At 52.3% G+C, this 26784-nt stretch overlaps 1 protein-coding gene across 1 annotated transcript in view; it reads left to right on the top strand.

Annotated features, from left to right (window-relative positions):
* Positions 1–26784, top strand: part of AFAP1 (actin filament associated protein 1) — an 82421-nt gene that overhangs the window by 46153 nt on the left and 9484 nt on the right. Inside the window, exons 9-13 of the mRNA XM_028088788.2 lie at positions 4198–4347; positions 10548–10759; positions 15616–15761; positions 20064–20181; positions 26241–26355. Coding sequence (XP_027944589.1) covers positions 4198–4347; positions 10548–10759; positions 15616–15761; positions 20064–20181; positions 26241–26355 — 741 coding nt within the window. The remainder of the gene's footprint in view (positions 1–4197; positions 4348–10547; positions 10760–15615; positions 15762–20063; positions 20182–26240; positions 26356–26784) is intronic.

Raw genomic sequence — 26784 nt, 5'->3', positions numbered from 1 at the left:
CCGAAACACAAAAACAAGAGTAAACAACAAAAATCAGCCGTGGCCAGCTCCGTGGGCACTGATTGTGTGGCAAGTCTCCTTGGAAGTTCAGTGACGTAGACGGCCCGGCCCAGGTTGCACATGGGAAGTGCAGAGAGACCCTTTTGGTTGACGGGAGCCCCACATGTCTTCACCTGCCGTCCTACTGAACCCTGGCCCCGGGCGTGGGCGCCCTGCATATATCCTGACTCCTGGGCTGCCGGCAGCTCATTTCCTTACGTGATCTATCGCTGAAAGGAATTCGCAGTGGGGAGAGCTGGTTGTCACGTGGTAGCAGGTGTCAGAATGTCCTTCCTTTTAAGGCTGAATAAGATTCTGTCCTCTGGATGAACCACATTGTGTTTATCTGTCCATCCATCAGCGGGCCCTTGGGCTCTCCCACGTTCTGGCCATTGTGGATGCTGCTGCTATGAACATGGGCTTTCGGATTGTCAATTATTTTTTTCTAAGTCAGCTTTCCAAGCATAAATTATGACCATTTTAATGGGTATATAGTGCTCTGTAATTGTGGCTTTAATTTGCATTTCCCTAAAGACTAACGACGTTGAACCTTTTTTAATGTGCTTTTTTGCCAACCATGTATCTGATGAAATGTCTGTCCAAATCTTTGCCCATATTTTTATTGGATTTTGTTCATATTTACTGAGTTCTGAGAGCCCTTGATATATTTTGAATACAAGTCCTTTATCAGTGTGTCTTGCTTCTCCCAGTCCATGGCTTGACTTTCACTTTCCTTCCCAGGGTGTGGGCCAAGAGGAAGGTAGGAGTTGCGGGTCGTGGGGGAGTTTTCTTTGTGCAAAGTCAACAGTCTATATGCTCGTGGCCCTGGGACCTTGGCTTCCCGGGGGAGCAGTCTGCCCACCCAGCTCATCTGTGCTCTCTTGCTAGAATGGAACAGATACCCCCCCAGCTCTGAAATGAGGTCCCCTTCAACCAGACAGCAAGCCAGGCCACTAAGAATCTTGAAATCCAAGTAAGCTGGACTCTTGTGACATGACAAGGTTCACCCCGAAAGGTCACGGTCTCTGCCTTTGCCCGTGTGATTCCCTAATGCGGTCGTGTCCGAGTGCAATTTCTGCTGTCTCCATCGGAAGTTAGGGGAAGGCGTCATCTGTGTCTTCCGTGGGCACATAGTGTATAATCAAAGCCAGGAAAGCCGTCTTTAAGTTTTGCCCTGAAACAGAATAACCTACAGTCTCAGGTCCCTGCTCAGACGTGGGGCACGGCAGACACGGCTTCGGCCAGTCTCCTTCCTTATCTGCCATTTCTGCCCCGGCTCCCTGCTGGAAATCAGGTTCACAGAATGATACAGATGTCTGGAGGTCTGTGTCAGGGAATGCACCTCTATCTAGGATTCCCCTGCTTCCTTTTCACAAGGAAGGTGACCCCGGGCTCACAAGTGTTCTGCTTTGCGTCTCGCAGACACTAAATCATCGCTGAAGGAAGTGGGTAGTTTAAGTACATCCTTACTTCGACCTTAGCTTCTATCCCCGCTGCTCACTCTCGAGCTCTTTGCCGTGAGAGATTTCAGCATGGCTCCCCTCCTCCCAGCCATGTTGTGACTCCGATTCTCTGTGGGCTACGCGGTAGTGTCCGCACTGATGATGGTTGCGGCCCTACAGATGCTGGGAGTGAGCTTTGCCTCGGTGGCCCGCCCTCCCTGCCCGCCATGCGCTCGTGGGGTGTGATGTTTGGACCCCTGTGGCTTTCCTGCGCTCTCCCTTCAGTTGAGAGTTTTGAGTTTTGGGGGTTTCTTCATAATTTTATTGCATGTTCCGAATTCTGCCTTTGTGTAGTAAAATAGCATGACGTATTCTCAAGTTCCTCCATACTTTGGCTTTTTCTTCCAAGGAGTCCCTTGCTTCTGCTTTTGCAAAAAATTAATCGGGGCTCCTTCTAGGAATTAAAAGTATGATCTCTTTTCTTTGTAGTCAGGGTCCCGCAGGTGCTTTCCCCACAGGAGCACATGCGAGTAGAATTGGAAGTAAACGTAACCTCTTTGCTTTGAGCCAGGGGGAAGAGCTCTGCGTGCCCCGCGAGCTCTGTGAAAGGGGGCCTTCAGGGCACTCTGGGAGTGCCACCCTTGCAAAGCTTAGCTCGAATGGCACTGTGGTCCCAGATTGGTCTCACCGCTCTCTCGAAACAGCTAAGAGGGGCCATGCACGGCTGCTTTCACTTTGGTGTGGCCATGCTGCAGACCCCCATGCCTGGTGGTAACTGGGGGAAAGGGGCCTTCCCGCTAAGATTACAATGGGTTCTTGGGGCTTTCTCTGAAAAGAGGGGGTGGTGGGTGTTGGGAGAGTGTAAGGAGAGGTGGGAGTGGCCTTCCTGCGTTCCCGCTTCTGTATCACACGAGGCCTTCACAAGACACCCCAGTCTGGGCCCTTAAACAACAGACGTTTATTTGTCATGGTTCGGCCGGCCAGGAGCCCCGGAGGGTGCTGCCGTCAGAGCTGGTTGCCTGGGAGGCCTCTTCCTGGGCTGCGGACGGCCGCCTCCCCCCGTGTCCTCATGTCGATGGCCTTTCTTCTGTGTTCGGTCTCTTAAAAAGGACACTCATTCTGCCAGATCAGGGCCCTACCCTTAATGACCTCCTGGGACCCCATCACCAAATACAGCCACGCTGGGGTTAGGGCTTCAAAGCAGAGATGGTCGGGGGCACCTCATTCAGTCTGGAAAAAACACTGTGTTTACCCAGAAATTCGGCATGGCTTCTTTTCTTTCAACTGTTGTTTCTAGAGAGGCAATAAGGGTCCAAACCAAGTGACTGAGCTCGGGGTGTGGGTCTGTGGGGCCAGGGGACACACCGGGGTGGGGTAGGGGTGTGGGCCTGCACCTGGGGCCCTGCCGGTGGTGGCAGAGGGGGACAGGAAGGGGGAGAACTTCCCCAGCCGCCAGGAGAGAATGAGTCAGCGGCATCACGGGGGGCTTTAGGAATGAGACCCCGGGCTTGTAATCCCACGTCCCGAGCCCCCTCTCTCTGAAATCATCCTGTGGCTATTTCTGGTGTGTGCTTGTGCTGGGCTGAGCAGGAGGGGACGGAATTCCTGCCTCATGACATTTTCCAAAGGGATTATGACCCCCTGTGGGTGATAGACTGGGTGGTGGGAGTCACCCCGGAGATGGGGACACCAGGAGGGTTATGGGAGGCTGTGGAGCCCCTCTCTCATCCCACCCCACTCCGTTGTGAAGCTGCACTTGACCCTCCCAGCGCCCCAGTGTCCTGTGCAGTCTGGAAAGTTGCCTTTTCCCCTTTGGCTCCAAGACCAGGCACATCATGGCCCTCAGGTGATGGAATGAGTGACATGTCCCTTTGCAGAGTTGCTGTGGGAGGAAGGATCTTGTCTCCCAGTCCTGGGTGTGCTCTCTCACGCACCTCTGATCTCCACGAAATCCCAGAAGGGGGTCCAGAGTTGCCAGATCTTCCAGTTTCCCAGAGGAAGCCAGAAATTGTTTTGAGGCACGGTGTTTGTGAATTTGATATATTGGGCATGACTTCATCGTTTAATACCCTGCAGGCAAAAGCAGACCGTAATGGGCCGAGAGTTCTGGAGAGTGCAGAGCTACATTCACATCTCAGGGATGGGTGAGGGGCTGCTTAAGGGCTTCCTGGGACTGGGGAAGACCCGCCTCCCCCCCTTCCCCTCCCTCGTCCCCTCCCCAAGCTGGCCAAGGTCTGGCCACACTGACTCTGTTCCTCACACCCGTCCAGCTCCCCCCAGCCTCATGGCCTTTGTGTTGGCTGAAGCTCTTCTTGCCCAGAAGGTTCTTCTTTGGGTTCTTCACAGCCGCTTCCTCATCACCCAGCTCCTGGCTCAAAGTCGCCCTCCTCGGAAGGCTTCCCCCGCCACCCAGTACCTCTGCCATGTCACCCCACTGTAGCTCCCTGCCCGGGCCTGGTGCCATCGGGCCGCCTCCGTGTGTGCACGTGTGTACATGTGTGTGTGCATGTTCTCAGCCTACTTTAGAACAGGAGATCCCTCAGGACACCTGTGTTTTGCCGTCTTCTGTCAACACCAATAGCTGGCACAGAGAACGTGCTCAATGGGTAAAAAATGAGGAAAATAAAATTGACTGTGATTTATGCTTTATTTTTATTTTTTCTCAGTTAAAGTCTATCATTGAAACACACTTTCTTGTTTTCATGGTTCTTGACAGTTAAGAGGAAGAAGAGTTCCAAATCGGAGGCCAAGGGAACCGTGTCCAAAGTCACTGGGAAGAAGATCACCAAGATCATCGGCTTGGGGAAGAAAAAGCCCTCGACAGACGAGCAGACCTCATCCGCGGAGGAGGACGTCCCCACCTGCGGTAAGACGGGGTGCCTGGCCGTGAGCAGTGCCCACCTGGCACGTGGCCTCTTCTGGAGGGGCCTCTGCTTCGCGTGGGCTCGCGCGAGTCAGGCTGGTGAGCCTCAGAATGGCGGGAGAGGTACTCCATCCTGACTGCTCATTAATAAAAGATCTCGCAGGGGTTTGACATGATCTCTGAGGTTCTTTCAAGATGAAAAACAAATTCTTTCTTTGATCCTATGACGTGCTCCCACATTCCTTTTAACCGTTTCGAAGCTGGGGCACACGCACGTGCCTTGGCGAGCGAAGGAAGGCGCGCGGAGCGTGTGGGGTTACAGTTGGCGCTCTCCCCTGGGCTGACACGGTAAACCAGCCGTCCTGGCAGCACTGCGTGTCTCAGACCTCCGTTTCAAGGGCAGCCTGCTGGACCACTCCATCGTCAGTCTGCCACCTGGAGTCCTTTCCGAGCAGCTGCCCCCACCAGGACGGGGTGGGCGCGCACGACGCGGCTCCGGCCCTCCCAGGGCTTCCGCTCACATGGCAGGGACGGGTCTGAATGAGCAGTCACAGGGAGAGACGTGCAGTGGGACCCGGTGACTAAGAGGGGGGAAACCAGGGCATTGGGAGCGTCTCCAGGGACCCGAGTGAGGCGGCGGTGCGGGCGGGGTGGCTGCTGGGGAGGGGTGGAGGGTGAGGTTGCAGAGCCGTACCGTTTCCTCGGCCACCGTGCAGCCCTTCGCAGGAGAACAGCCCTGGAAGCCGGGCGATGGGGCTTCGGCCTCTGTTAGGAATTGAGGATGGGCTATAGGTGCCCAATGTCCTGTCAGCAGGTCCCCAGGCGCTTCCCTCTGCGGACTCGCTCTGCTCACCCCTGTGTGGCCGTGAGCATCCATCTGCCCAGGGGATGGGCCTTATCCGGGGATACGCTGCCCCAAGTGTCCAAAGTTGGTCATACAGACAATGATGAAGTAATTCACCAGCCCTCATGTCCCAGGATGTGAGCTGTGCCAGGACGACAGGAAGAGTCGGCACTGCGGCGGGCAGTGGGGGGCGGGTCGCAGAGGGGTTGGGCGCCTGGGCATGCAGGAGCCAGGCTTGTGCTGCGTCCTGAGGGCAGGTCCGGGGGAGGTCCCAGCTCACTCTGGCCTTGACGGTTGTGCTTCTAGGAAGCCCCACGTGAGACTTCAGTGGGCCTGGTAGAGTCACGTCCTTCGTCAAGCCTTGGCCACCCTGGGTCGGGGTGCACCGAGGGGCAGAACGACAGCAGACCACACAAAGCTCTAGCACCGAGGGGCAGAAGGAAAAACATGAATCTGTTGATGCCAAGGTGCTATTTCCTGTCCGCCTCTGCCTTCCTTGGTGCAGCAAGAAGCACTGGGTGGTGTGGGGTTGTTTCTCCTTTTGGGTTGGCCCTGCAGAAGAGTTAGGGATTAAAAATGGAAAGAGGGAATTATCCAACAAAGGGAACACCTTTTTTAGCTTCTTTTTTGGCTTTTTTTTTTTTTTTTTAGGTTTATTTATTTGAGAGAGAGAATGCGTGCATGAGCGGGAGGGGGCAGAGGTAGAGGGAGAGAGGCTGTCTGGCAGACTCCCTGCTGAGTGTGGAGCCTGACGTGGAGCTCGATATTAGGGCCCTGAGATCATGACCTGAGCTGAAAACCAAGAGTCAGACACTTAACCGACCGAGCCACCCAGGAGCCCCTCGTTTTTGTCATTTAAACTGCTCTGGGTCAGCAGAAGAAGTAGAAATTCTTTCATGAAAAGCAACATTCATGTGGAAGGCAAGGTAGACACTGGGGTCCAGACCCTCGTTACAAACCAGAACACTGAGCCCCACAAGCTGACCCAGCTCTGCCCCTGCCTTCTGCGTCTGCCCGCTCGTAACCCCTCATAAACAGCCTCCCTGTGTTGGTGCTCAGGCCCTGCGGGAAATCCTGTTGCTGGCACTTTTTCAGAAACACAGTTGGCCGCTCCGAGGGCAGGAAGGGGGGCATCTGGAGCCTATAATTACACATGTGTGGATTTCTACCAAACAGCCCAGGGGACATCTTTTGCCTCTATTAAGAGAACTTTCTCTGTCCACAAGATTTTAAGACTGTCACCTAGGTCTTCGCTGGGTGCAGGGGCCAGAGAAGGGGCCCATAGAGGAAGGACGGCGGGGGGGGGATGACTGTTCTCAGTGATTTTGGTACAGCTGCAAAGTTGTAGGCAGAAAAGGTCAGCTGGGTAAAGGCCCGAGACACCCACCGTGCCAAGCTGGGGCCACGCAGCCCCAGTCCCTCTGCTGTGAGCATAGCCACGCGGGCTGGGCCGGCGGGGCCATGCTGCTGGGCAGGCAGAAGAGAGCTTCCGGGAGCAACCAAGACCTGGGTTCAAATCCACTCTTCCCTGAAGTGTGGCAGCTGGGCCTCCAGATGCATGATAAAAACCCTGTTGGGGGTAGGAGATGGTTTCTGCAGACACCCCCAAGGGGAGCGGGGAGGGGCGGTGAGCCCCCCAGCCAGCCCTATAGCACCGCTCCTTCCTGCCCCGACGCCCAGCGGTGATGGGGGCGTCGGCGGGGTGAGCGCTGCGCACAGCCACGGGCATGCCGTGGTCTGAGATGTACACCAGACCCCAGAAGGATCCTCTGTTTGCCCTTCTCTGGTGCTTACGAGAGTCTCTATAAACCCAGCGGTTGTTGTCAGGAGACGTGTGTCCTCTCGCTCTCTGCCCCCCTGTCCCCTGCTGGGCCAGCGCACCAGTCTCCTGACTGGCCGCCTTCTCCGCACCCTCCAGGCCACCGGGGGGAGCTGCGAAAACAGAGTCCTAGGCTGAAACACGAATCTCTGTGCGGCTCAGCTCAGAGCCTTTGACAGTCTCGTCTCAGCCCAGTTCTGCAGCTGTCTCCCGCCTTCCGGGATGAGACTCAGAACTACCTTGCACCCCAGCCATGCCCCAGCCGCGCCCCAGCACCCAGCAGCACAGTGCCTGGCACACGAGCAGCTCCGCCAGCTCACTGGCGGAACGACTTACCTTAAGCAAATTGCATTACCTCCCTGAGCCTCAGGTTCTTCCTCTGTGAAACGGGCTCGTACTTACCTTGTTTTCCTAAGGAAACTGAAAGATAAAATCATGAACACTAAGCTCAGTGCTTAATAATTAAGTCATAATTTATGCTCAGTAAGCGGTTGCTCTTGTTACTCATTGGTTCACCTAATGTGCTTATTTTTAAGAAACCTGAGCACACAGACATAGTCCAGGCAATGTAAGGGCAGTGCCGGTGCGCGGCATGGGTCATGAGGAGCACAGGAGCTGGGCGGAAGGAGCGGACCCAGGTCTCAGGTGGAGGTCTCCTTGAGGCAGCATAAGCTGAGCTAGCTTGAGGGCCTTGCTGGGTGATTCCAGGGCCCCTCCTAGCTCGACTCTTCTGTGACTTTGTGACATTTTCAGCAGGAGCGCGTTTCAGTGGCCATACAGGGAAGCTCTATACCTCTTACCTTCTATCACAATCTACCCAACAAAAAATCAGGGGACTTCAATCAAGGGGGCGGAAAGCGTTCTGGGTATGAGTCGCCACCCTGGGGCGTCGGCATCCTCGTTCCTGGGCACGTGCGCCTGTTGGAGGACAGGCCCCTAAGATGGTCAGATGGGGTTTGGGCACCGGGAGGGCTGGTTTCGGCCGGTGGCAGCATCGTGACCTTTGGTAACCCCGGCCCCTCTCTCCCCGGGATGTCTCCTCCCAGCTGATTATAAACCAAGGCCGCGGGTGGAACCAGCCGCCGCGCTGGGACGAGAGGTCTCTCAAGAGCGGCACCAGGGCCGGCGGGCGCCACGTTTCACGCCCTGCAGAGGGGAGCTTGGTGGGCACTTGGCCCCGCTTCCACCGGCTTCTCTGCAGCCGCTTGAACTTGGGAGCCCTGGTGCGGAGGCTGTAATGGGTCTCCAATGTTACTTTTACAGCTCTCATGAAACCTTGAGCCTCTTGCCATGGTTTTGCGAGAAATCTTAGAATTCAGAGCAGGAATCATCTCAAAACATCTAACTGACGTGCCCAAACTGCAAAGATACGGCAACATCTCACTTAACATGATGGGTGGAATCTAAAAAGAAATGAAATTGCATTGAAATCGTCTCATGCAGTTGGTGGAACTGCCCTGAGTGGGCGGGTGAGCCTGGGGTGGGGGGTGCGGTTCTCAGCAGAGGACCCCTGGAGGACCCGGCTGTCCCTGCAGTACGTTGGCCGGGCCGCACTCGGGCACCACCTGGTGGCAGCTGTGTGCTGCGGCCGAACTATGCGTGGGGCCCATCGGCGTGAGTCTCCACCCACCCCATCAGAGAGTCAGGGGGCATGGGAACCTACCCTGTGACTCCAGATGCCTTCGATGGGCTGTCCGTCATTTCCCTGTGCTCCCCACCCCGAAGATGGGAATGTAAGGCCACCCCTCTCAGAGAGGAGCAGAGGGGAGTGAGCCTGGCGCTGGAGGCTGGTACCGTGGGCTTTCCTGTTTATAGAAACGGGCCGCTCATCCCCTGTGATTTTCTCTTTGCCTTTCCCTTTTGGGAACTGAAAATTAATCTGAGAAAGGCATTAAAACATGGTAATTTCCTGTGATGTCATGCTCTAAATAAAACGAGGGTTTGTCCGATATAATCATTCCTTTTGTGACTCAGATGTCAAGAAATTCATAGCATTGGTGACTTTAGGCTGGGTTCAGTCAGAGAAGAAGATATCCCGAGAGTGCCTTGACCTGCTCCAGAGATGAGCATCCCCCTGGTTAGTGGAGCGTGCTCGGTAGCTGCCCCCTCCACACTGCGAAGGGCAGTGAGTGGCACTGAGCCAGAGTGGCCCCAAGTGCTGAGTTCTCCAGTAGAAAGTCCCGTGCAAGCTTACAAGGAACCTGGTCACTGTTATCAAGAAGTCAGCTATGCTCTTAGGTCTTATTGCTTAAATTCCTCAACAGAGGGGCGCCTGGGTGGCTCAGTCGGTGAAGCGTCTGTCTTTAGCTCAGGTCATGATCCCAGCGTCCTGGGATGGAGCCCCCCTTTGGGCTCCCTGCTCAGTGAGGAGCCTGTTTCTCCCTCTGCCTGCCACTCCCCCTGCTTGTGTGCTGTCTCTCTGACAAATAAATAAATAAAATCTTTCAAAAATAAAATAAAACAGCTTCAGGTCAGGCTTTGCTAGGTAGCCTGTACCCCGTCACACATCAGGAGTAACCCCCTTCCCCCGACTGGACCCCAGCCTCTCTTTTCCTCCGTGCACTCCCTCCTAAACTTACAAAATATAAGGAACTTGGGTCCCAGGCACTTGAGCCAATGGGCTGGCTTCTCCCCTTTTTCTCTTATTTTATAAATACAGCAACATAGGCCCCAAATGAAAGCTTTTGTTCCAGGAGAAGCAGCGCACTTGCATTTAGGGGTTATCGGTAGAACGGATGTCACGCCGAGCCAAGTGAAAACTTCCACTTTATGTGTTCACCTCGGGAATTCATTGAGCAAGTATTTATCGGTCATGTAGAAAGCATCCTTAAGCCCTGTAACTTACCTGCGTGTTCAGGGTTTTATTTTATGGGATTCCATAGCATTTACCCATTGCTAATGACATGTGTAAGACGCAGAAGCTAAGTGTGTTAGAGACACGGAGAGAAGCAAAACGCACCCTCCCAAACCTTTCGGAAAGGCATTATAAAAACCTGAACTGGAGAGGATCCCTTGTGCGTGGGCGTGTGTGTCACATGCGCACGCATGCACGAATTGAAAAAGTGGCTGATGACTTAAGACACCCTCATTTTATTCCTTCCTTTTTGACCTGAGTTTTCTGTGCCACGGAGTGGGTACGAGGGGCAGCCGCCCTGTGAGATCTGGTTCCCGTGCCTCGTTACCTCACATTGTGTATGTTCGTCTGCTCATCGGTTTGTGGCAAACGAGAGCGATCAGTTTCTCTCATATTTGAGGAAATTTCCTTTTTTAGAAATGACGATCACTGTTCTTATGATTCGATCCCACGTGCAGGGGTACACAGATCTCCCCAGAGCGGTAAAGGCGTCGTGCGGGGTCAGAGACATGGGCTTTCCATCCCATCTGGGTGGGCTTCCCTCGTCCGACAGAATCCTCAAACTGCAGGAGCTCAGGGGCGTGTGGGGTGGGCTGTCTGCCTAACGAGGAGCCTGCAGAGCTGGCTGAAGGCCTGTGGGGGTCTGGCTTCCGTGCGCTGACCGTCTGCCCTCGGCCCCCTTGCAGGCTACCTCAACGTGCTCTCCAACAGCCGTTGGCGGGAGCGCTGGTGCCGAGTCAAGGATAACAAGCTCATCTTCCACAAGGATAGGACCGATCTCAAGACCCACATCGTTTCTATTCCTCTGCGCGGCTGTGACGTGATCCCGGGCTTGGACTCCAAACACCCCCTGACCTTCCGACTGCTTCGCAATGGACAGGAGGTGGCCGTGCTGGAGGTAAGGTGCCGGCCACGGCCACACTCCAAGATCCTTCCCTGGGGCACCGTGGCTTCTGGCCGTGTCCCTCATGCCCACGGTGGTGGCCTCTGCCGGCCTTTTCTGTCGCCTCCTCCTCAGGCCGGTTTCCGTTCTTACTTGGCGGTACAGGCCGCCCTGCACCCGCCCACCACCCGGCTTCCTTTCCTCCGCATGCCTTTGTGTGAAGATGAGCTACGTGACTCCATACAGCGCACTGCTTTCTAAAGGTGGCAGAAAAATAACTCATTTTGCCCCTATGGCCCACCTGCGAATCAATGGTGTTTGTTTAATTTGCCTTTTGGAATGTTCTTTACAGACGAAACAGGTGTTTTTAGATAACCCTATAGACCGTGGCTCATGTGCCAATCCCATGGAAACCGAAAGAACACCTTTAATTCCGAAGCGCCCTCAGCTTTGTGTGCATCTGTTACGTGTCTGCCTGCTTTTCTGGAACAAATTCTTCACTAAAGCAGAAAAGCAATTGAACCTGGTTTCTTAGCTATCTGCTGAAAACTGCCAATTTTACTTTCCACCTATTACACAATTTATTTTCTGCTCACTATGAATTCAGACCTCCTTTTCTTTATCTTTTTGTTCATTTACATTATCATGACTAAGACGCAGACTCGCGTGCACACGCAGCTGTGCACAAGCACCAGGGCTGTGAACTTCCAGAGTTCGCAGACGTGGGCTGTGTCGGTGGCAGAAACAAGGCTGCGTTAGATTTGCTGCACAGGCTCGGGTGCACTCCATTACTCAGGGATAGACCCAGAGTCCAAACGACCGTAGTGCTAGATGGATGGAGAGCGAGCCCGGGGCTTGGGGCCAAGATCGAGGTGGCCCGTGAGGCCGTCTAGAAGGTCTTGATAGGAGATAGGAGTTTGTTTCAGAGACTCTTTTGACAGAAACGACTATTTCTCGCGGGGCTGGGAAAAGACTAACACTGTTCTTCGTCCCACGGGCTGGTAACCTGTGAGGCTGGCCAGGATGGAAGGTGGCCGGCTGTGGACTCGCGGTCCTGGGACCGCCTGGGGTCCACACTCCTGGCCCTGGCCCCCCCCCCGGCCTGGGGTCCACACTCCTGGGCCCCCGTCCTCATTCTGCCCCCACTGGGATCACACCACGTCTTTTTCTCTCCCTGGGCTTTTTGATTCACCTATAAAATGTGAGTGTTGGGCCAGAGTCTGTACTTAGTAAGATTTATGCAGGCTGAAAACTAGGGTGGGTGCAGGGAGACAGCTAAAAACACAAAGGAAGAAACTGTGGCCTTGATGTGAAACAAGGCAGGTCTCCTGGGCCAGCTTCGGCAGCAGCCCTGGGATGGGGCGCAGTGGGGGAGGTCTGAGTTGGCGCATGCCTGATCCCGGAAGGGAGAGAGGCAGACCTGGGGGCGGCCTGGTGAGGAAGGCACCCTTGTGCACCTGCAGCCCGCAGGTGGGAAGGGCCCCAGTCCTTGTGAGGGAGGGCAGCCCCTTCCTCCACGGCCCGGTCATCAATCACACACTCACGCGCGCGCGCGCGCAGAACCACGCGGCACCCATCACACACAGGCAGCCTGCATCGCTCAGTCATGAAAGGCAGTGCACCAGCCAGGAAATGTAATCTGTATGTTTTCTAAGGTCATTTTAACTTTTACTGTGAGATAATTTCAGGAAAGTCATGATAATATCAGAAATAATTTCCATGCACTCTCCATCCATATCCCCCGATAATAATATTTTCCTGTGTGTGGGGTCTCCTGCGCTCCCCCCTCCCCCATTCCTCTCCTTCTGTGTGAAGTTTCTCAGAACCTTTTACAGCTGTGTTGCCCCTTTATTCCCTCAATACTTTATTGCGAATTTGCTAAAAGCAAAAGCATTCCCTTACCAAAACCAGAATATAATTATCAAAATCAGGAAATTATGGGCGCCTGGGTGGCTCAGATGGGTAAGCGTCTGCCTTCGGCTCAGGTCATGATCCCGGGGTCCTGGGATCGGGTCCCGCATCGGGCTCCCTGCTCCTTGGGAGCCTGCTTCTCCCTCTGCCTCTCTCTCTCTCTCTCTCTCTGTCTCTCATGAATAAATAAATAAAAAGTTTTTTTAAAAAAAAAAAAATCAGGAAATTAATGTTTACACACCCCTGTAATCTGATCCATAGATCTTAATCGGCTTTTCCGAGCTGGACAGTGTCCCTTGCAGGCAGGAGGAAACCCCAGACTGTGTGTCGCCTCAGCCACTGTCTCTTTCTCCGGCTGGCTGGCCTCATGGTGTGGAGACATGTGGAGGGTACAGACCAGTTACTGCATAGAGGCCGCTCAGTCTGGGCGCATCTGCTGTTTCCCTGCTGTTGGGCTCCAGGTGGGCTCCCCAGCCGGAGCCCGTGGTGGATGTCGCAGCGCGTCCCGCCGGGAGTCGCACCTGTCACCCCCCCACCAACAGCCAATAGTGTCCACTTTTCCCCTTGGGCAGGGTGTCTGCGCGGTTTCCCCACCGCACACTTACTGGGCTTTCCCTTTGTCTTTAAAAGCATCATATGGGAAGGTATGTTGAGGCCATCTATGTAAATACCCCGTCATCACTCACTTCTGCGCCTGCTAACGTTAGCGTCCATTGATGACGCTTACCTGAAACAGTCGTTATAATGACAGGTGCTAAATAGGGACTTTGAAACTCCATCATTCCTTCTATACACATTAGTTCACACCTACTGTAAGGAAGGTTTCCCGCTCCTCCCATTTAATTATTAATCCCTTTATGTAATGTGTATCAGGGGGGATTCAGAGAATATTGTTTTAATCAGTGATTATATGCTTTATTGTCATGATTTACTTTGGTGGAATCATCCCAGATTTGGTCAGCAGAAGGCCCTTCGAACTCACCCCTGCGGCCTTTGCTATGCCCCTGGGATAAGACACCACGGGCCCCGCCATTCTTTGATAAGATGTTCTGGGCTCATCTTGTACCTTTCCTTGCCCCTCAGCCATTTCTCCAGAGAGCTCTTAGTGGGTTCCTCCAGGTGGGACTCAGAAATAGGCGTGTGTGTGTGTGTGTGTGTGTATTTGTGCACGTGTGTGTGTTATGTACATGTATGTATTTGTAAACATACATATACACATGCATGTGCATTCACACATCCACATCCGTATCTATTTCTGTATTAAGAACCATGAGATCATAACCAATAACCTCTAATTTCAGTTCAACATCACAGGGTTTTTTTTCCACAAGCCTATGAGAAAATTCTATAAACTATGAAGAAAATAATTAATGAGCTCTAGTGTAATTGTATCAATCACGTGTTATATAGTGTGTTAAAATACTTTTAAAAATGCTTAGGTAGGGTAGTAACAGACACATCAGTATAGATTGAGTCACAGATACATCGTGGCTGCAGATTTTGTTTTGGGGAAGGACAGAAAGACCAGTGAAGATAACACATTTTTGATTTTTATTTACCCAAGTATTCAAATGAATTCATTTTCATTCCATGAACATTGGCTACATTCTCCCTCTGCAAGACTCATGACTGGAGTCCCTGCAGCTTGTCCTGGGGCCTCACTCAGTACTGGCTAGGAGGGATTTGTTACTAGCCCATTGTATGAGCCACATGAAAAATAGTTTCTCCCATGTTAACGGCCCTGGGAATATTTACAATTACATGTATTCTGATCTCTGTTCAGCCTGTCAAGCCTGTAAATATAAAACCTCATTTTCTTTAAGTCTTTGAGCTAAACTTAATAGATCTTTCTGGGACACCTGGGCAGCTCAGTCGGTTAAGCATCTGCCTTCAGCTCAGGTCATGATCCCAGGGTCCTGGGATCGAGTGAGTCCCTTGTCGGGCTCCCTGCTCAGTGGGGAGCCTGCTTCTCCCTCTCCCTCTACTGCTCCCCCTGCTTGTGCGCGCTCTCTCTCTCTCTCTCTCTGACAAATAAATAAATAAAATCTTTAAAAAATAGATCTTTCTTTATATTGAAAATTAGTCATTTTAATGAAAATACTTATTTTTTCTTTCACATTCCATTAACTCATGCACTTAATAGCTCAACGTCCCCTAAACTTTAAACATCATATTCTGATGAATCAAATGTTTTGAATACCATTATAAATGTAAAACTTCTGATTTTCTAAATCATGTCACAAGGGTGACTTAGAAATTTAATGAACAGGATCTTAAAGCTATATTTCAGACTGGCACATTCAGCAGATCAAATTTGGGGTGGGGACCATTTCAGAGATCTTAAAAATGTCATGCATAAAGCAGCTCGGGGCTATAAAGCATGATTGCGCTTACGTAAACACAGAAGATAGGAAAGAAAGTCGTTGTACCATCTAATCAGGGGAATTAAGATTGCCATTTCAGGCCAGGTTAGGAGGCCCCAACAAGGGCTACGGGGGGGGGGGGGGACAGAGCTTGGAGCCCACAGAGGTGTGGGTCCCATGGGGTTTCCAGGTCAGGCCAGGCCCAGGTTGGAGGGGCTCCTCCTTCTGGCCAGATTTTGTTGCCAAGTTAATGATGCTTTCTAGGCGACTTCCTCCAACTGAGATTTAACTCCCTGCAGCAATTCCTGCACCTCACACCTGCTGCCTTTCCCCAAAGTAATCGGACGGCACTGTAGGACTCAGATTTTGTTTCCTTGGGTGGAAATCATGCTGTAACTTCCTGCATCGAGACTTGGTGTACACGCAGTATGAGTGCATCGCTCAGGCTGGGACGGCGTCTCCACGCCTCTTTATGCCCCTCATGTGCTTTTGGTCGCATTGGCTTTGCTGCTACACGGTGTCTATGCAGACGTGCGGGAATATGAGACCCCTTACCATCACTTAAGTGCACGCACGCTTCTCCCTTCTCCTCCCCAGGCCTCCTCTTCTGAGGACATGGGCAGATGGATTGGGATTTTGCTGGCCGAGACGGGGTCCTCCACAGACCCCGGGGCCCTGCACTACGACTACATTGACGTGGAGACGTCTGCGAACGTCATCCAGACGGCCAAACAAACCTTCTGGTAAGATCCGTGTGAAGTGGCCCTGAAGCCAAACAATGCTCTTCTTTCACTAATTCTTTAACTTTTTGTGTGCATGGACTCGGGGGGAAAAACAACTAAAGACTCTCCCTTTTGTATTATGTTGATGCAAACTCTGCTGAAATATTTGTCATTTCCTCCCTCTGTGTTTTCTGTTGGAGCAGGGGTGGCGAACTTTTTCTGTAAAGTGCAAGACAGTAAGTATTTTTGGCTTTGGGGGCCAAATGTTTCCTGTTGAAGCTGCTCACTCTGCCATCACAGCCACAGACCGTGGGTAAGGGAACCCGTGTGCTGTGTTCCGATAAAACTATTTGCAAAAACACGCAGCAGACTGGATGGGTCCCATGGCCTTAGATCGCTGACCCCTGTATTAAGGGGACAATTCTATGCAACAAATGATTTACATCTGCTGTAAGGAGGACTGAATTTTCAAGGTCATCGGTCATGTACTTTTAAAACTTAAGTTGTGGTTTTATTTTCTTTAAAAGGCTTATTTGTATGAAAACATTGTTTTGAACCATCTTTCTGTAACATAATGACAACGAAGATAATGATAGCAGCAGTTCTCAAGGTTAGGTCCACAGACCCTGAGGGCATTTGAGATTCAGGCAGCCCAAAAGGCCAGAACTGGTTTCATAATAGTACTGGTCTGTAAGGCCTTTGCCCTGGGGCTGTGAGGGGAGGGGCGCTGGATGAGGAGGAGGGACCTCGGGCTCTGGTCCTGCGTGGTATTCACTAAGTGGAGAGTCTGGACAAGGGATCTATAACCTCTCGGTGCCTGAGCTCCCTTTGTAGAGACCAGGCTAGCGGAGGCAGTATCTGGGGCAACATCTGGAGCTTCCTCTGGTCTCCTGTCTACAGACCCTGGACCCCTGCTTCTACTACCCTCTCTACCCTCATCGGTAGAGAGTCTGCATTTGAAGCCAAGGACAGGCGCCTGGGATTGAGTTGTATCGTCTGCCTGTGATGATGAACATACCAGCAGCTCTGTGATGGGGAGACCCAGTACCCACAGCGACACTGGCCTGTTTACCATGAGCTCCACCATCTAGTTTGAACACGAGCGTGGTGTGGCGGGGGGAGTTCGAGCAGTCTCCGTGTGTCTCTCGAGTGGTGCTGTAGAAGGAACATTTAGTGCTTGGCTGGGATGCTCTGGGGCCAGTAGAGGCAACATGAGCTCCTAGGAGGGATCGAGCCCCATGTTATGCCTAGCTCAGGTGAATAGCCTTGACAACATGGATTAATTTCTGTACGACTCTTTCAGAAAATCTCCAGTGACAGTAGAGGTTTCCTAAAGTCTAGACTCCCTGTACTTCTTACAGACTGTCCTTTGTGTCAAATCAGGGTGACATAGTCAAGTACTGACTCTTCTGTTCCTATTCATTATTTTTCCATAAACACCCCCTATCCCGTCGGCCATGTGCACGTGGATTACAGTGAACCCCCTAATCTTTCAGCACACACAGTAAACGAGCACATTTAATCAAGTGGCTTTTTAAGAAATGTAATATCCATAAACCGGGTTTTGCAAAATCTCCACATCTAGAGCAACATGAGAAGAAAGGAGTTTGTGGTTTTTAACTGCTCCTTTGGAACTTTATTAGATCATGGAGCCCCTCCTCATGCACGTGTGTCTTCAGCTGTAATCAGCCAACTAATAACCACACATTAGAGCAGCCCGAATAACAGGATTTCCCCTAGAACAAAACTCAGCCTCCGCTTTCCAGATGAATATTAATCTAAACCAAATGTGGGAAGGTCCTGGTTTTGAGAAAGGAGCGTAGATTGCAGTATTGAAAAATTATTTATTAAAAATACGTGCGTAAGGAGTTTTCGGCCACGGGAATTTTTGCTACTAATTAAAATCTTTATAAATGTTAGTTAGCAATAAAGGTTATTTTTGTTTTCCAGTTCTCTAGCTAAACGTATATAAAACAAGAGAAGAGATTTAACAAGCAAATGATGTTCAAAATATAAAATATGGCAGCTTGCCAGTGTAATAAATGTCCTGAGATTAAATTAATTTTTGCTTTTATGCAGATTGGCAGCTGGTTAATGAATCCTTTCAAGGTCGTCAGGGGGAAGTGTCTGTGTGCTGGATATGTCTGAGGGGGAGAGGACAGTGGTGTATTTTGGGAAGAAGGCAGTAAAAGAAGAAATAGTCATTTAAATTCTCCCGGGAGAAGTGTATTTAGGAATATCAGTAACGGTAAACCCTGGAATCTATTTTCCCAAGACCTAGCCTATTTTTAAATGAGATGCATAGATTATCTGACACAAGGAAACATTCTGAATTTCTTTTCCTAAAACTGTTCTCAAGCGGCCCGTGAGCAGGCTATAGTCATAGTGGTGGAGCTAAAAGGCCATGGATCAGTGTGGGCAGAGAGAGGGCAGCGGACAGACCAGAAGGGACCCGTCAACCTGAGTTGCCTTCTCACAGGAACCCCTCAAAATGGGCATGAACCTCAAGGGTGTTGTGCTGGGTGAATGAGGCAGGAACAAGGGCACACGTTCTGTCTGATGCACTCCTGTGGCCAATCCACAGAGGCAGGAGGCAGGTGTGGGCAGGTGCCCGGGGCGGGGCGGGGGGTGGGGCCGTGCCAGCCACCCAGCCGCATGGATGCACTTACTGCCCCAGAACCGCACACTTGGCCGTGGTAAGTTGGTAGACCTTACATTGTATTTTCACACAGTACGAGTACTTCCTCTGAAGGGCTTACGTTTTTAATGAGTGGTGTGGGCTCTCTCACTGCATTTCCACTTTTATATGCGTTTAAAGACTCTGTTGCACCCAGGCAGAGGACGGGGGCCTGGTCCGCAGCCAGGGCTCCACGGGTGACCCCTGTGTTGGGGTGTGGGGCCCTCCCTGGAAGGCCCAGGCCTCTTCCAGCTGGGGCACCCGTTCGTCTGTGGCTTTGCTCATTCCCACGCCCCGTGACACGCAGCACCCTGCTGGTGTCCGCTCTGAGCTCTGTCCTGCCCCCGGTGGACCCTGCTCCGTCCTGGCATCCCTGCCCAGTGTGCATGGTGCCACACGGCAAGCATGTGATGGTCTCTGCTGCTGGGCTCCAGACGCCCGGTCACTGACCGCTGGCCGGGGTGTGCAGCAGCCGTGTGCACATGGTGCCTCACCCCCAAAACCCCTCAAACGAGACGTTTACATTAGAAAAACTTAAATATATATTTTAAGACAAAAAATCCTTCTCTGTTGTGGCAGAAGACTTATGTGATTAAATTTTTCTCTTTCCTTCTTGCATGTTCCTTTTCTACACATTCCCTTTTCCTATACATAACTATCTGTATTGTGAGTACGGAATAATCCTCCAAGTTTTCGTCCGTTGTGAACACATGAAAAGAAGGCGGGACTGCCGTGCCCGCCTTCGCCCAGCAGAGGGCGCGCCTGCACTCGGAACCGTGGGGAGAGGCCCCCTGGACCGCAGTTTCCTCTGCTTCTCCGGGGAACCAGGGGCTGGCCTCGCTGGGAGACCTCCTCATTCCCTGTCCTGCCCTCACCAGTTTTATTTCCTCCCATTTTTATGCAGCTAGTTATCACAGAAATGTAAGATCCTGCAAAGAAACAATTTTTTTAAAAATACCATTTTGGGGGGAAGGCACCTGGGTGGCTCAGTTGGTTAAGCATCCAACTCTTGACTGAAGCTCAGGTCTTGATCTCAGGGTGGTGTCTGAGCCCTGCATTGGGCTCCACACTGGGTGTGGAGCCTACGTTAAAAAAAAAAAAGTTTATATAATTCCAGACTATTTTCGTTTAGCTATTTACGTCTTTATTTTAGTGTAGAAGAAGTGCTCTCTGAGTTCTCTCCTCCCTGGGCGCTTACATCTCCCACTTCTAACAAACGTAACTTCACGAGTCAGCCGTTGGCACGTCCTTGCATCCAGCCCACACTGGCCAAGAGCCTCTTGGCCCGACACTTAAGGTCCAGAATGAGCAAGAGTGGCCACGGCCGTGCTGTCCTGAGGCTGACGTTTTGGGGGACGAGCTAATCAGACGCCGCGTCAGGTGGCGATGAGCAGTACACGCACAAGGAGCAGGACAGCCAGGTGGCGCTTCGTGTCCAGCACGCATCACCACCGTCCTTGCCACAGTCCTGCGGGGCGGCTGCTCTCGGCACCGTCCTCGGCACTCTCACCGGACACCCCGCTTCTGCCGGGGTGCCGGCTGCTGCTTTGTCCCCCGTCACCTCCGGCCGGGCCCTGAGCGTCCAGCTGGACTCCCGGAAGGCTCTGGATTGCTTGGGGGTGTCTAACCCACTTCTTCTCCCGCAGTTTCATGAACAGGCGCGGCATCTCTGCCAACCCATACCTGGGGAGCACCACCAACGGCTACGCGCACCCCAGCGGCACGGCGCTGCATTATGACGACGTCCCGTGCATTAACGGCTCGGTGAGTGCGCCCTTCTTACGCCGGTCCGGGCTTGGGTGCGTTAGACGCGGGGCGGTGGGAGCCTGCCCGTAACCCGGGACCCCTGACTTCAGGCCGGGAGCCCGAGGGCTTTCTGCCATGCTCTGGGGCAGGATGAAACCTGCACGCCCTCCCTCCTGCACTTGGTTTTGACCAGTTGTTCATCTGCATCTGCACAAGTAGGGAACCGGATGCCAGGACCCTGACTGTCATTCAGCGTCCTGGTCATCACCTAGGTATCTCTGCATGGCCCAAAATACGAGTGAAGGATAGCACATTAGGGTCTGTAACTTGGACACATCCAAAGAGAGCACATAGAGGTTATCGCCCAGCAGTTAGTGCTTGGAGAAGAGCTCAGAGAACTCACATCACGAAGGGAGTGTTGCCATGGCCAAGGCCGTACTGCATGCTCCCCGGGCCAGGCCCCATGCCATCCCTGGGCCACCAGGCATAAAGCCCACCAAGTCCGCAGGCTCGTGGAGAGGCTCTTGAGAAACCAGCCTACCGTTGGTCCCCTGGTATTGGGTGGCTTAAAGTGGGCATCTGTCAAGATCTATTTCAAAGGTTGGCATAGGATATGTTGATTGTTGGTTTTTTCCAAACTTGGAAAGTATGTTAGATCTTTTTCTTGCTGTTTTGCTCACTCATTCTTTTCTCAGTACTGTGAGGGATGTCCCCAATCAGTTCTCTGTTTCCCATGGTCATAAAATCCACACCTGCCTGAGGCAGGAACCGGGAGACCACAGACTTGTCGAAGGAAGTGCGGGGGTCAAGCAAGGACTCCCCGGGCTCGGAAATAGAAGCAGGCTGAAGAGAAGGTTTCTGTGATCTGGGTCAGAGGTAGCCAGCCAGTTACCACGCGCCGAGTGTCATGTGTCCTCGGGGTTCTGGACATCTTGTCATGGGCACTCTTCCTTCCACCCTCCGGGGCCTGCCCTGGGGTTCCCGCAGGGATTGGTCTGCAGGCTCCTTACTGGATTGCAGAAGGGGGTTTCTCCTCATCACACAGCCCCTCTTCCCTGCCTGCCTCATCCCTACCCACTCATCCTCTCCCTCCTTCCCGGCTCTCTGCACGTCCCCTGGCACCTGGGCTCTGGACTAGGGATAATGGCCTTCCAGTCCAGCAGGGCTGCAGGGGGGGGTGGGTAGGGGCGGAGGGGAGGAAGGGCAGAGCGGGGACCAGGCCTGGCAGGCTCACATGAGCATTAGGGCCCGTGCTAGGACGTGGGTGAGGAGTCGGAGCAGAGCCACTGCGCAACCCCACCCTGGCCACAAGGCCCTCAGATGGTTTCCTGTCTGAGGCTGGGGTGATCGGGGCTGGGGTGGGCGATGAGTCCCGCCGCAGTGAGGAAACGTGAGCTCCTGGCCCCTACCCTCACCACCACCGGGGTCTCCAGAGTTGGAAGGGCTCCTGGTGCCCCCCGTAGCCCCAGCCCTCCTCCCCTGAGCCCACCCACTTAGGGAAGGCCACATGGTGACCTCCGTGAGAGCAGGATCTCGAGCGGTCCCTGTGCATCTTCCTGGGCATGAGCCACGTCCAGGGTGGTCCCTGGCTGCCCTGGCTTCCGTTGGTTCTGGGCAACCACAGTTCCTCTTGAGCAGCTGTTGCCCTCGTTGTAGGCCCAGCCACCAAACTCATTCTCACGGAGCGCTCTGCTGCTCTGGGCCCTCGGCCTCTGCCACCAGCCGTGCTGGACAGACAACACACAAACCTGTCTCTGGCCCTTCCTGCCCGAAGGCCCCTTCGTGCCCCTTTTCCTGAAAGAATTTTCTCCCTTCTTCCTTAACCTTTGACACGGAAGCCACAGGGCGGGCTGAGCACCTGGACAAGCCCCAGGCCCACACGAGCACTACTCCACCCACCCACCCATGCCCTAGGTTTGGGTCACGCAGGTTGAGGCCGTCCCCAGGAATGAGCTTTCTTTAGCGCACCCACAGCGTCCTCTGTCTCAGAGATAACCCCCCCCCCCCCATCCTGGAAGGACTTTGCACTCAGCAGTTGTTAGCGATCGATTCTGCGCATGGATGGTGGGGTCGAAAACGCCAGGTCCTGGGCACAGTGTCTGTGGCTCGCTGGCTTAGTGAGGGCTTCTCTGAAGCCCAGGCCTGTCTTCCTACTGTGCCCCAGCACACCGGGCTCCATTACCAGGCAGTCCCTCCTTTGCAAGGCCTCCTTTCTCGGTGTTACGAAGTTCCTACTTTCTGAGCCCAAACCTGACATTTCAGCAGCGTATCGACTTCAGTCACCCTTGCCCCCAGCCTCCCCCTGACGCCAGCACCAGATCGAAGTGAGTCTCCAAAAGGATCTCCTGCCATGCTTTTAATCGAGAAACCTCTGTGGAGTCTCTGTTTTCTGAGTGTTCCATGTGACTTGATCCTCGGGTTTTGGGGAGGGGATTGTCCATCTCGAGCATTGAAATCACCCTGGACAGCCATGTGAGGGTCATCCTCGTGGGGCTGCCCCGTCCGGGCTTGCGCGTGTGGGCCGCTGTGTTTAGATGGTAGGAGGGTCCCCATGTCACAAAAATAGACACCTCGAAGGGGATGCAAAGGGACAGAAGTGCCCCTCCCATGAGATTTCAGACTGTTCCTATTTTTGTAACAAAAGGCTGTAATTACAGTCTGGCAGAAGGAGACGCGGCCGGGAGGGTATAAAAATAGGATAAAATAAGCATAACATAGGAATTAACATTTCTCTCTTTTTTTGTAAATGCAAAGCAATTTATAGAGACCTTTAAAATAGAAAGGGCTCTGGCTGTGGTTGTGACTTTAGGTTTTCATTTACGCTTTAAAGTCCATGCTCCAAAGTGGCCTGTAGCTATTCTGGTCCTTTGTAAAAAGGTTTCCTGCTAAGACAACGCCGTTGTATCAGTTATATGCCGAAACATCCTCTTTTCTCCGATGATTGCATTTCTTTCTTTCAACCGACTGTGTTTGGGTCGCTGCCTTTTCTTCAGGCATCAGAGCGTGGCCCCTGGGTGCAGGCTGATAGTCACCCCATGCCACCCAAGTCCCCGATGCCTGCATGACGGACGGGGAGGCTCAGGAGGTGCTTTCTCCCCTGGGGGAGCCTGCAGCTGGGAGGCAACGCCCCGTGGGGTTAGGAGCCCCGCTCTGCTTCCGTTTCCCCATGCCTCTTGAGATTCCCAGGGGAATTATACGGGTCAACAACTGTGAAGCGCCTCAAACAATGTCCAGAGTGTAGTCACAACTATAAACAAAGTGCTTTGCTGGGATGGCAAGGTGCTTTCTGGGGACAGCCAGAGCTCTGGGTTTTGGGGGCCCCCGGGCTGGCAGGCCTCTTCTTATGTCATGTGGCTTCTGCTCTCTGGATTAGGACTTCCAAACTCTGGTACCTTAAGGAAAGAAATGTCAAATCCGTTCTTTTTTTTTTTTTTTCCTCTGCCTTAAAAATAAAGTGGAACAAAACAAAAATTTCCTAAGCCGGTTACCCTGGGAATGATTTCAGGAAAAAAGAAAGCTTTGCTGAAGTCTCTCCAAGTGGAACCGTTGTCCACCTACTTGTTGTGTGTGTGTATTTGTGTGTGTTTTATCAGTACCAGTGTGGGGTACATGCACGTGTTTTGGGGGTACTAATAATGTCTCAATATGCTAAAGTCTCTGCTTTCTGTGGCCATGAGCACTAACGACGAAGCTGTGTGTTGCAGTGGGACCCCGAAGACCGCCCTCCTGCTTCCTGTGCCAGGGGCCTGGGAGAAGAGGTGCTTTATGAGCACGCGGTCCTGTACGATAACTTGCCGTCTCCGAAAATCTTTGCGCGCTACCCGCCTGCTGACAGAAAGGCTTCTAGGCTGTCTCCGGACAAACTGTCCTGTAACCATTACAAATACCCTCCCTCCTGCGGTCTGCCTCCCACTAACCCCTCTTCTCTGGGGAGGGCGCCTCTCGGGCTCAGCTCTCAGGTACAGCATCTCCTTCCGTCCTGTTCTAGAATTGTCGGAATCACGGTCCTCCCACGGGGGGTAGTCACCAGCCCGTAGCAGACGAGACTCGTCAAGGGTGCGGTGGGATTTTTGCCTCAACCAGAAGAGCATTTGCAAATGCAGTCAGCGTTGGGCTACCCAGGAGCTTATGAAGCTCCCCTAACTAGTTCGTGGCTGAAGCACTGTCTTTCTTGGCCTAAATCTGGCTCTCTTTCTGTTCTTGGAAAATTCCCCAGTGAATTTGGTGCGTTACGTTGACTAAAGCCAAAGATTAAAAAAAAAAAAAAAAAAAAAAGGAACAATAAAACTTTTCAGAAGATTCTCGCACCGCAAGCTTTTTTAATGTTTCTGTCACAGGTACGCGAGCAACGCTGGACTCCAGGTAGTAATGGCTTTCGGTCTTCACACGTTAAGCAGGATTTTCAGGGTAGTACAGGGTTTTTCTGTAACGAGTCTGAAAGTGGAATGCCTAAAACCGAGTACACGGGAATGAGGATTTTGGATTATGATTGAATGATAAACAACCTTGGGGTTGAACTGCCATCTGCTCCGCACCCCACAGTTACGGCGAACAATGACGTTTCAGTGTAAATGTTGATCTTGTGTGTTCACGCACTTTCCACTGAAGAACGTTGTGTGCTTGGCGCACAAATCCAAGCGCCACAGCATGAGAATACTCTGCGAACATAAAGCAGATGGGTACACTTTAAATTATAGTCTTTTCCCTCCATTTCTTGGGTAATTTTAGGAAACACCGAGTGCCTGGTAGGGTCCTAGCGTTTCACATAGTGGTGGCTTACGGCAGCTCCCCCCAACGCATGGACTCCCCCCAACCCATGGACTCCATCAGACCACAGCACAGGATTTGTTTCTCATTTTTAACCACAGCTGCTCAGATCTCTGAAGATTCACTAAGTGAACACTTAATCTGTCTACGTACTTCCTTTTTTGTTGGCATTAAGGTTCTCTTAGGTAGAAATCATGGAACGAAATACGCCACCTCATGCTTGGATTGTCCCCAGATTAGTTTGGAATGATCCGATATGTTGTTTCTATGTGCTTGTTTTTATTCATTTTTACTATCTTAAGTAGGAACACGTTTGTAAGGTGAGTCATTGGACCTTTAGTTTTCCTGTGCTCATTTGGTCATTCTGATAGGGCACCTGTTGTTTAATGGAGACACCTTTCAAATATTGAGCACCTACAGTATGCCACACCTGTCTGGCGTGTCACCTGACTTTTTTAGGAATGCTCTGGGGAGGATTCAGTATCTTTATTTATTTGTTTGTTTTTTTAATGAGCAAATGGAAGCTCAGAGAGTTTTAAGGACTTGCTCAGCATGTCCCAACTCACAGAGCCAGAATCTGAATGCAGGTCTGGCTCCCCAGAGCGAGGCCCACAGCAACAGCAGCCATCAGCATTTGCCACCAAGCCCGATTGATGGCGTAGGGCTATAGGGTACACACGTATCACTTAAGCAAAACACAGCATTTGTCGGCTTGCCGCAAAGGGGCAGACGTGCTATTGCATGTGTTTTAAGAACCTGTGGGTACTTCAAACCCCATTCATACTGGTCCTCTGTTCTCCCCCTTGCTTCCATCCTCTGACCCGTCAGGGAATCAGAAGGTAGTCATCTGTCCCGTGAGGACATCAGTCAGCTGCAGAGCTGCTCAGCCATGCCGCTCCCCTAAAGAGCATCCCCTGGAAAGAAAAGCTGTTCATTTTTAGAAACACAGACTTTTACTAATCTCAACCAAATGCTCTTGGATACCCAACTGCCTGTGCCAATTTCTTGGTGAGCATTTATGATCTCCCAGTGGAAATCTATATCACTTTTATTGCATCCCAACTGGAGACGTCCAAGTTCCGCCCACCTTGGACCTCAGTGCTAGACCGGCCTAGCCCGCACCGGAAAAGCACGGCAGCTCAGTGTTTGGAAACCAGCCTGGTTTCCTCCTCCCTTCATTTTTTCTGTGTGTGCTAGGTTATGTGAAAGACTTAGGGACTGAGACAATTTACTGAAAAAAAGAAAGGTTGTTTTTTTTTTATTATTATTATTGTTTGGTTTTTAATTTTCTTACGTGTTTATTTCAACAGTTGAAGGGTAAAAAGCCCCCAGTAGCCTCCAATGGGGTTCCGGGAAAAGGAAAGACTCTGAGCAGCCAGCAAAAAAAGGTGGATTCGGCAGCCGGCGTGAAGCGAACATCTTCAAGTAAGTTTATCGTTCAGCTTCTTGGCTCTAGTTTCAGGCGTGGTTTGCAGAGGTGAGGCCGTCAGAGGGGACTCTTCATCGTCACCCTCCCTCCTTGCCGGATTGAAGAAGGGTGACGTTTTTTAACCCAGCTTTTATGACCATTGTATAAAGCTGCCTGTTAGTGTAGAAGTGGCTACAGGTGCTTCAGGAGGAGGCGGTCGTGGGTGCAGGGGGCCAGGGGCTTCGGGTCAGGAGACCTCGGCTCGTGTCCCTGATCTGTTGGTGACTTAGTGACTTCTGTTGAGCCGTGTAAACGCTCTAAGCTCAGCTCCCCGTGTGGGAGGTGTAGACAAGTGGCCGCTGTGGTTTCTGGGACTGGAGGAATTGAGGCGCCACATGGGCCTCCAAGCACAAGAGCAGCATCAGGGTCGATGAGGGGCGCGCGTT

This window comes from Eumetopias jubatus, unplaced genomic scaffold (genome assembly GCF_037043125.1).
Source record: "Eumetopias jubatus isolate StellerSeaLion01/CBP00866 unplaced genomic scaffold, mEumJub1_p1.0 scaffold_2, whole genome shotgun sequence".
Lineage (NCBI taxonomy): Eukaryota > Metazoa > Chordata > Mammalia > Carnivora > Otariidae > Eumetopias > Eumetopias jubatus.
The sequence above is the reverse complement of the archived record's forward strand: the minus strand, read 5'-3'. Positions and strand labels throughout refer to the sequence as shown.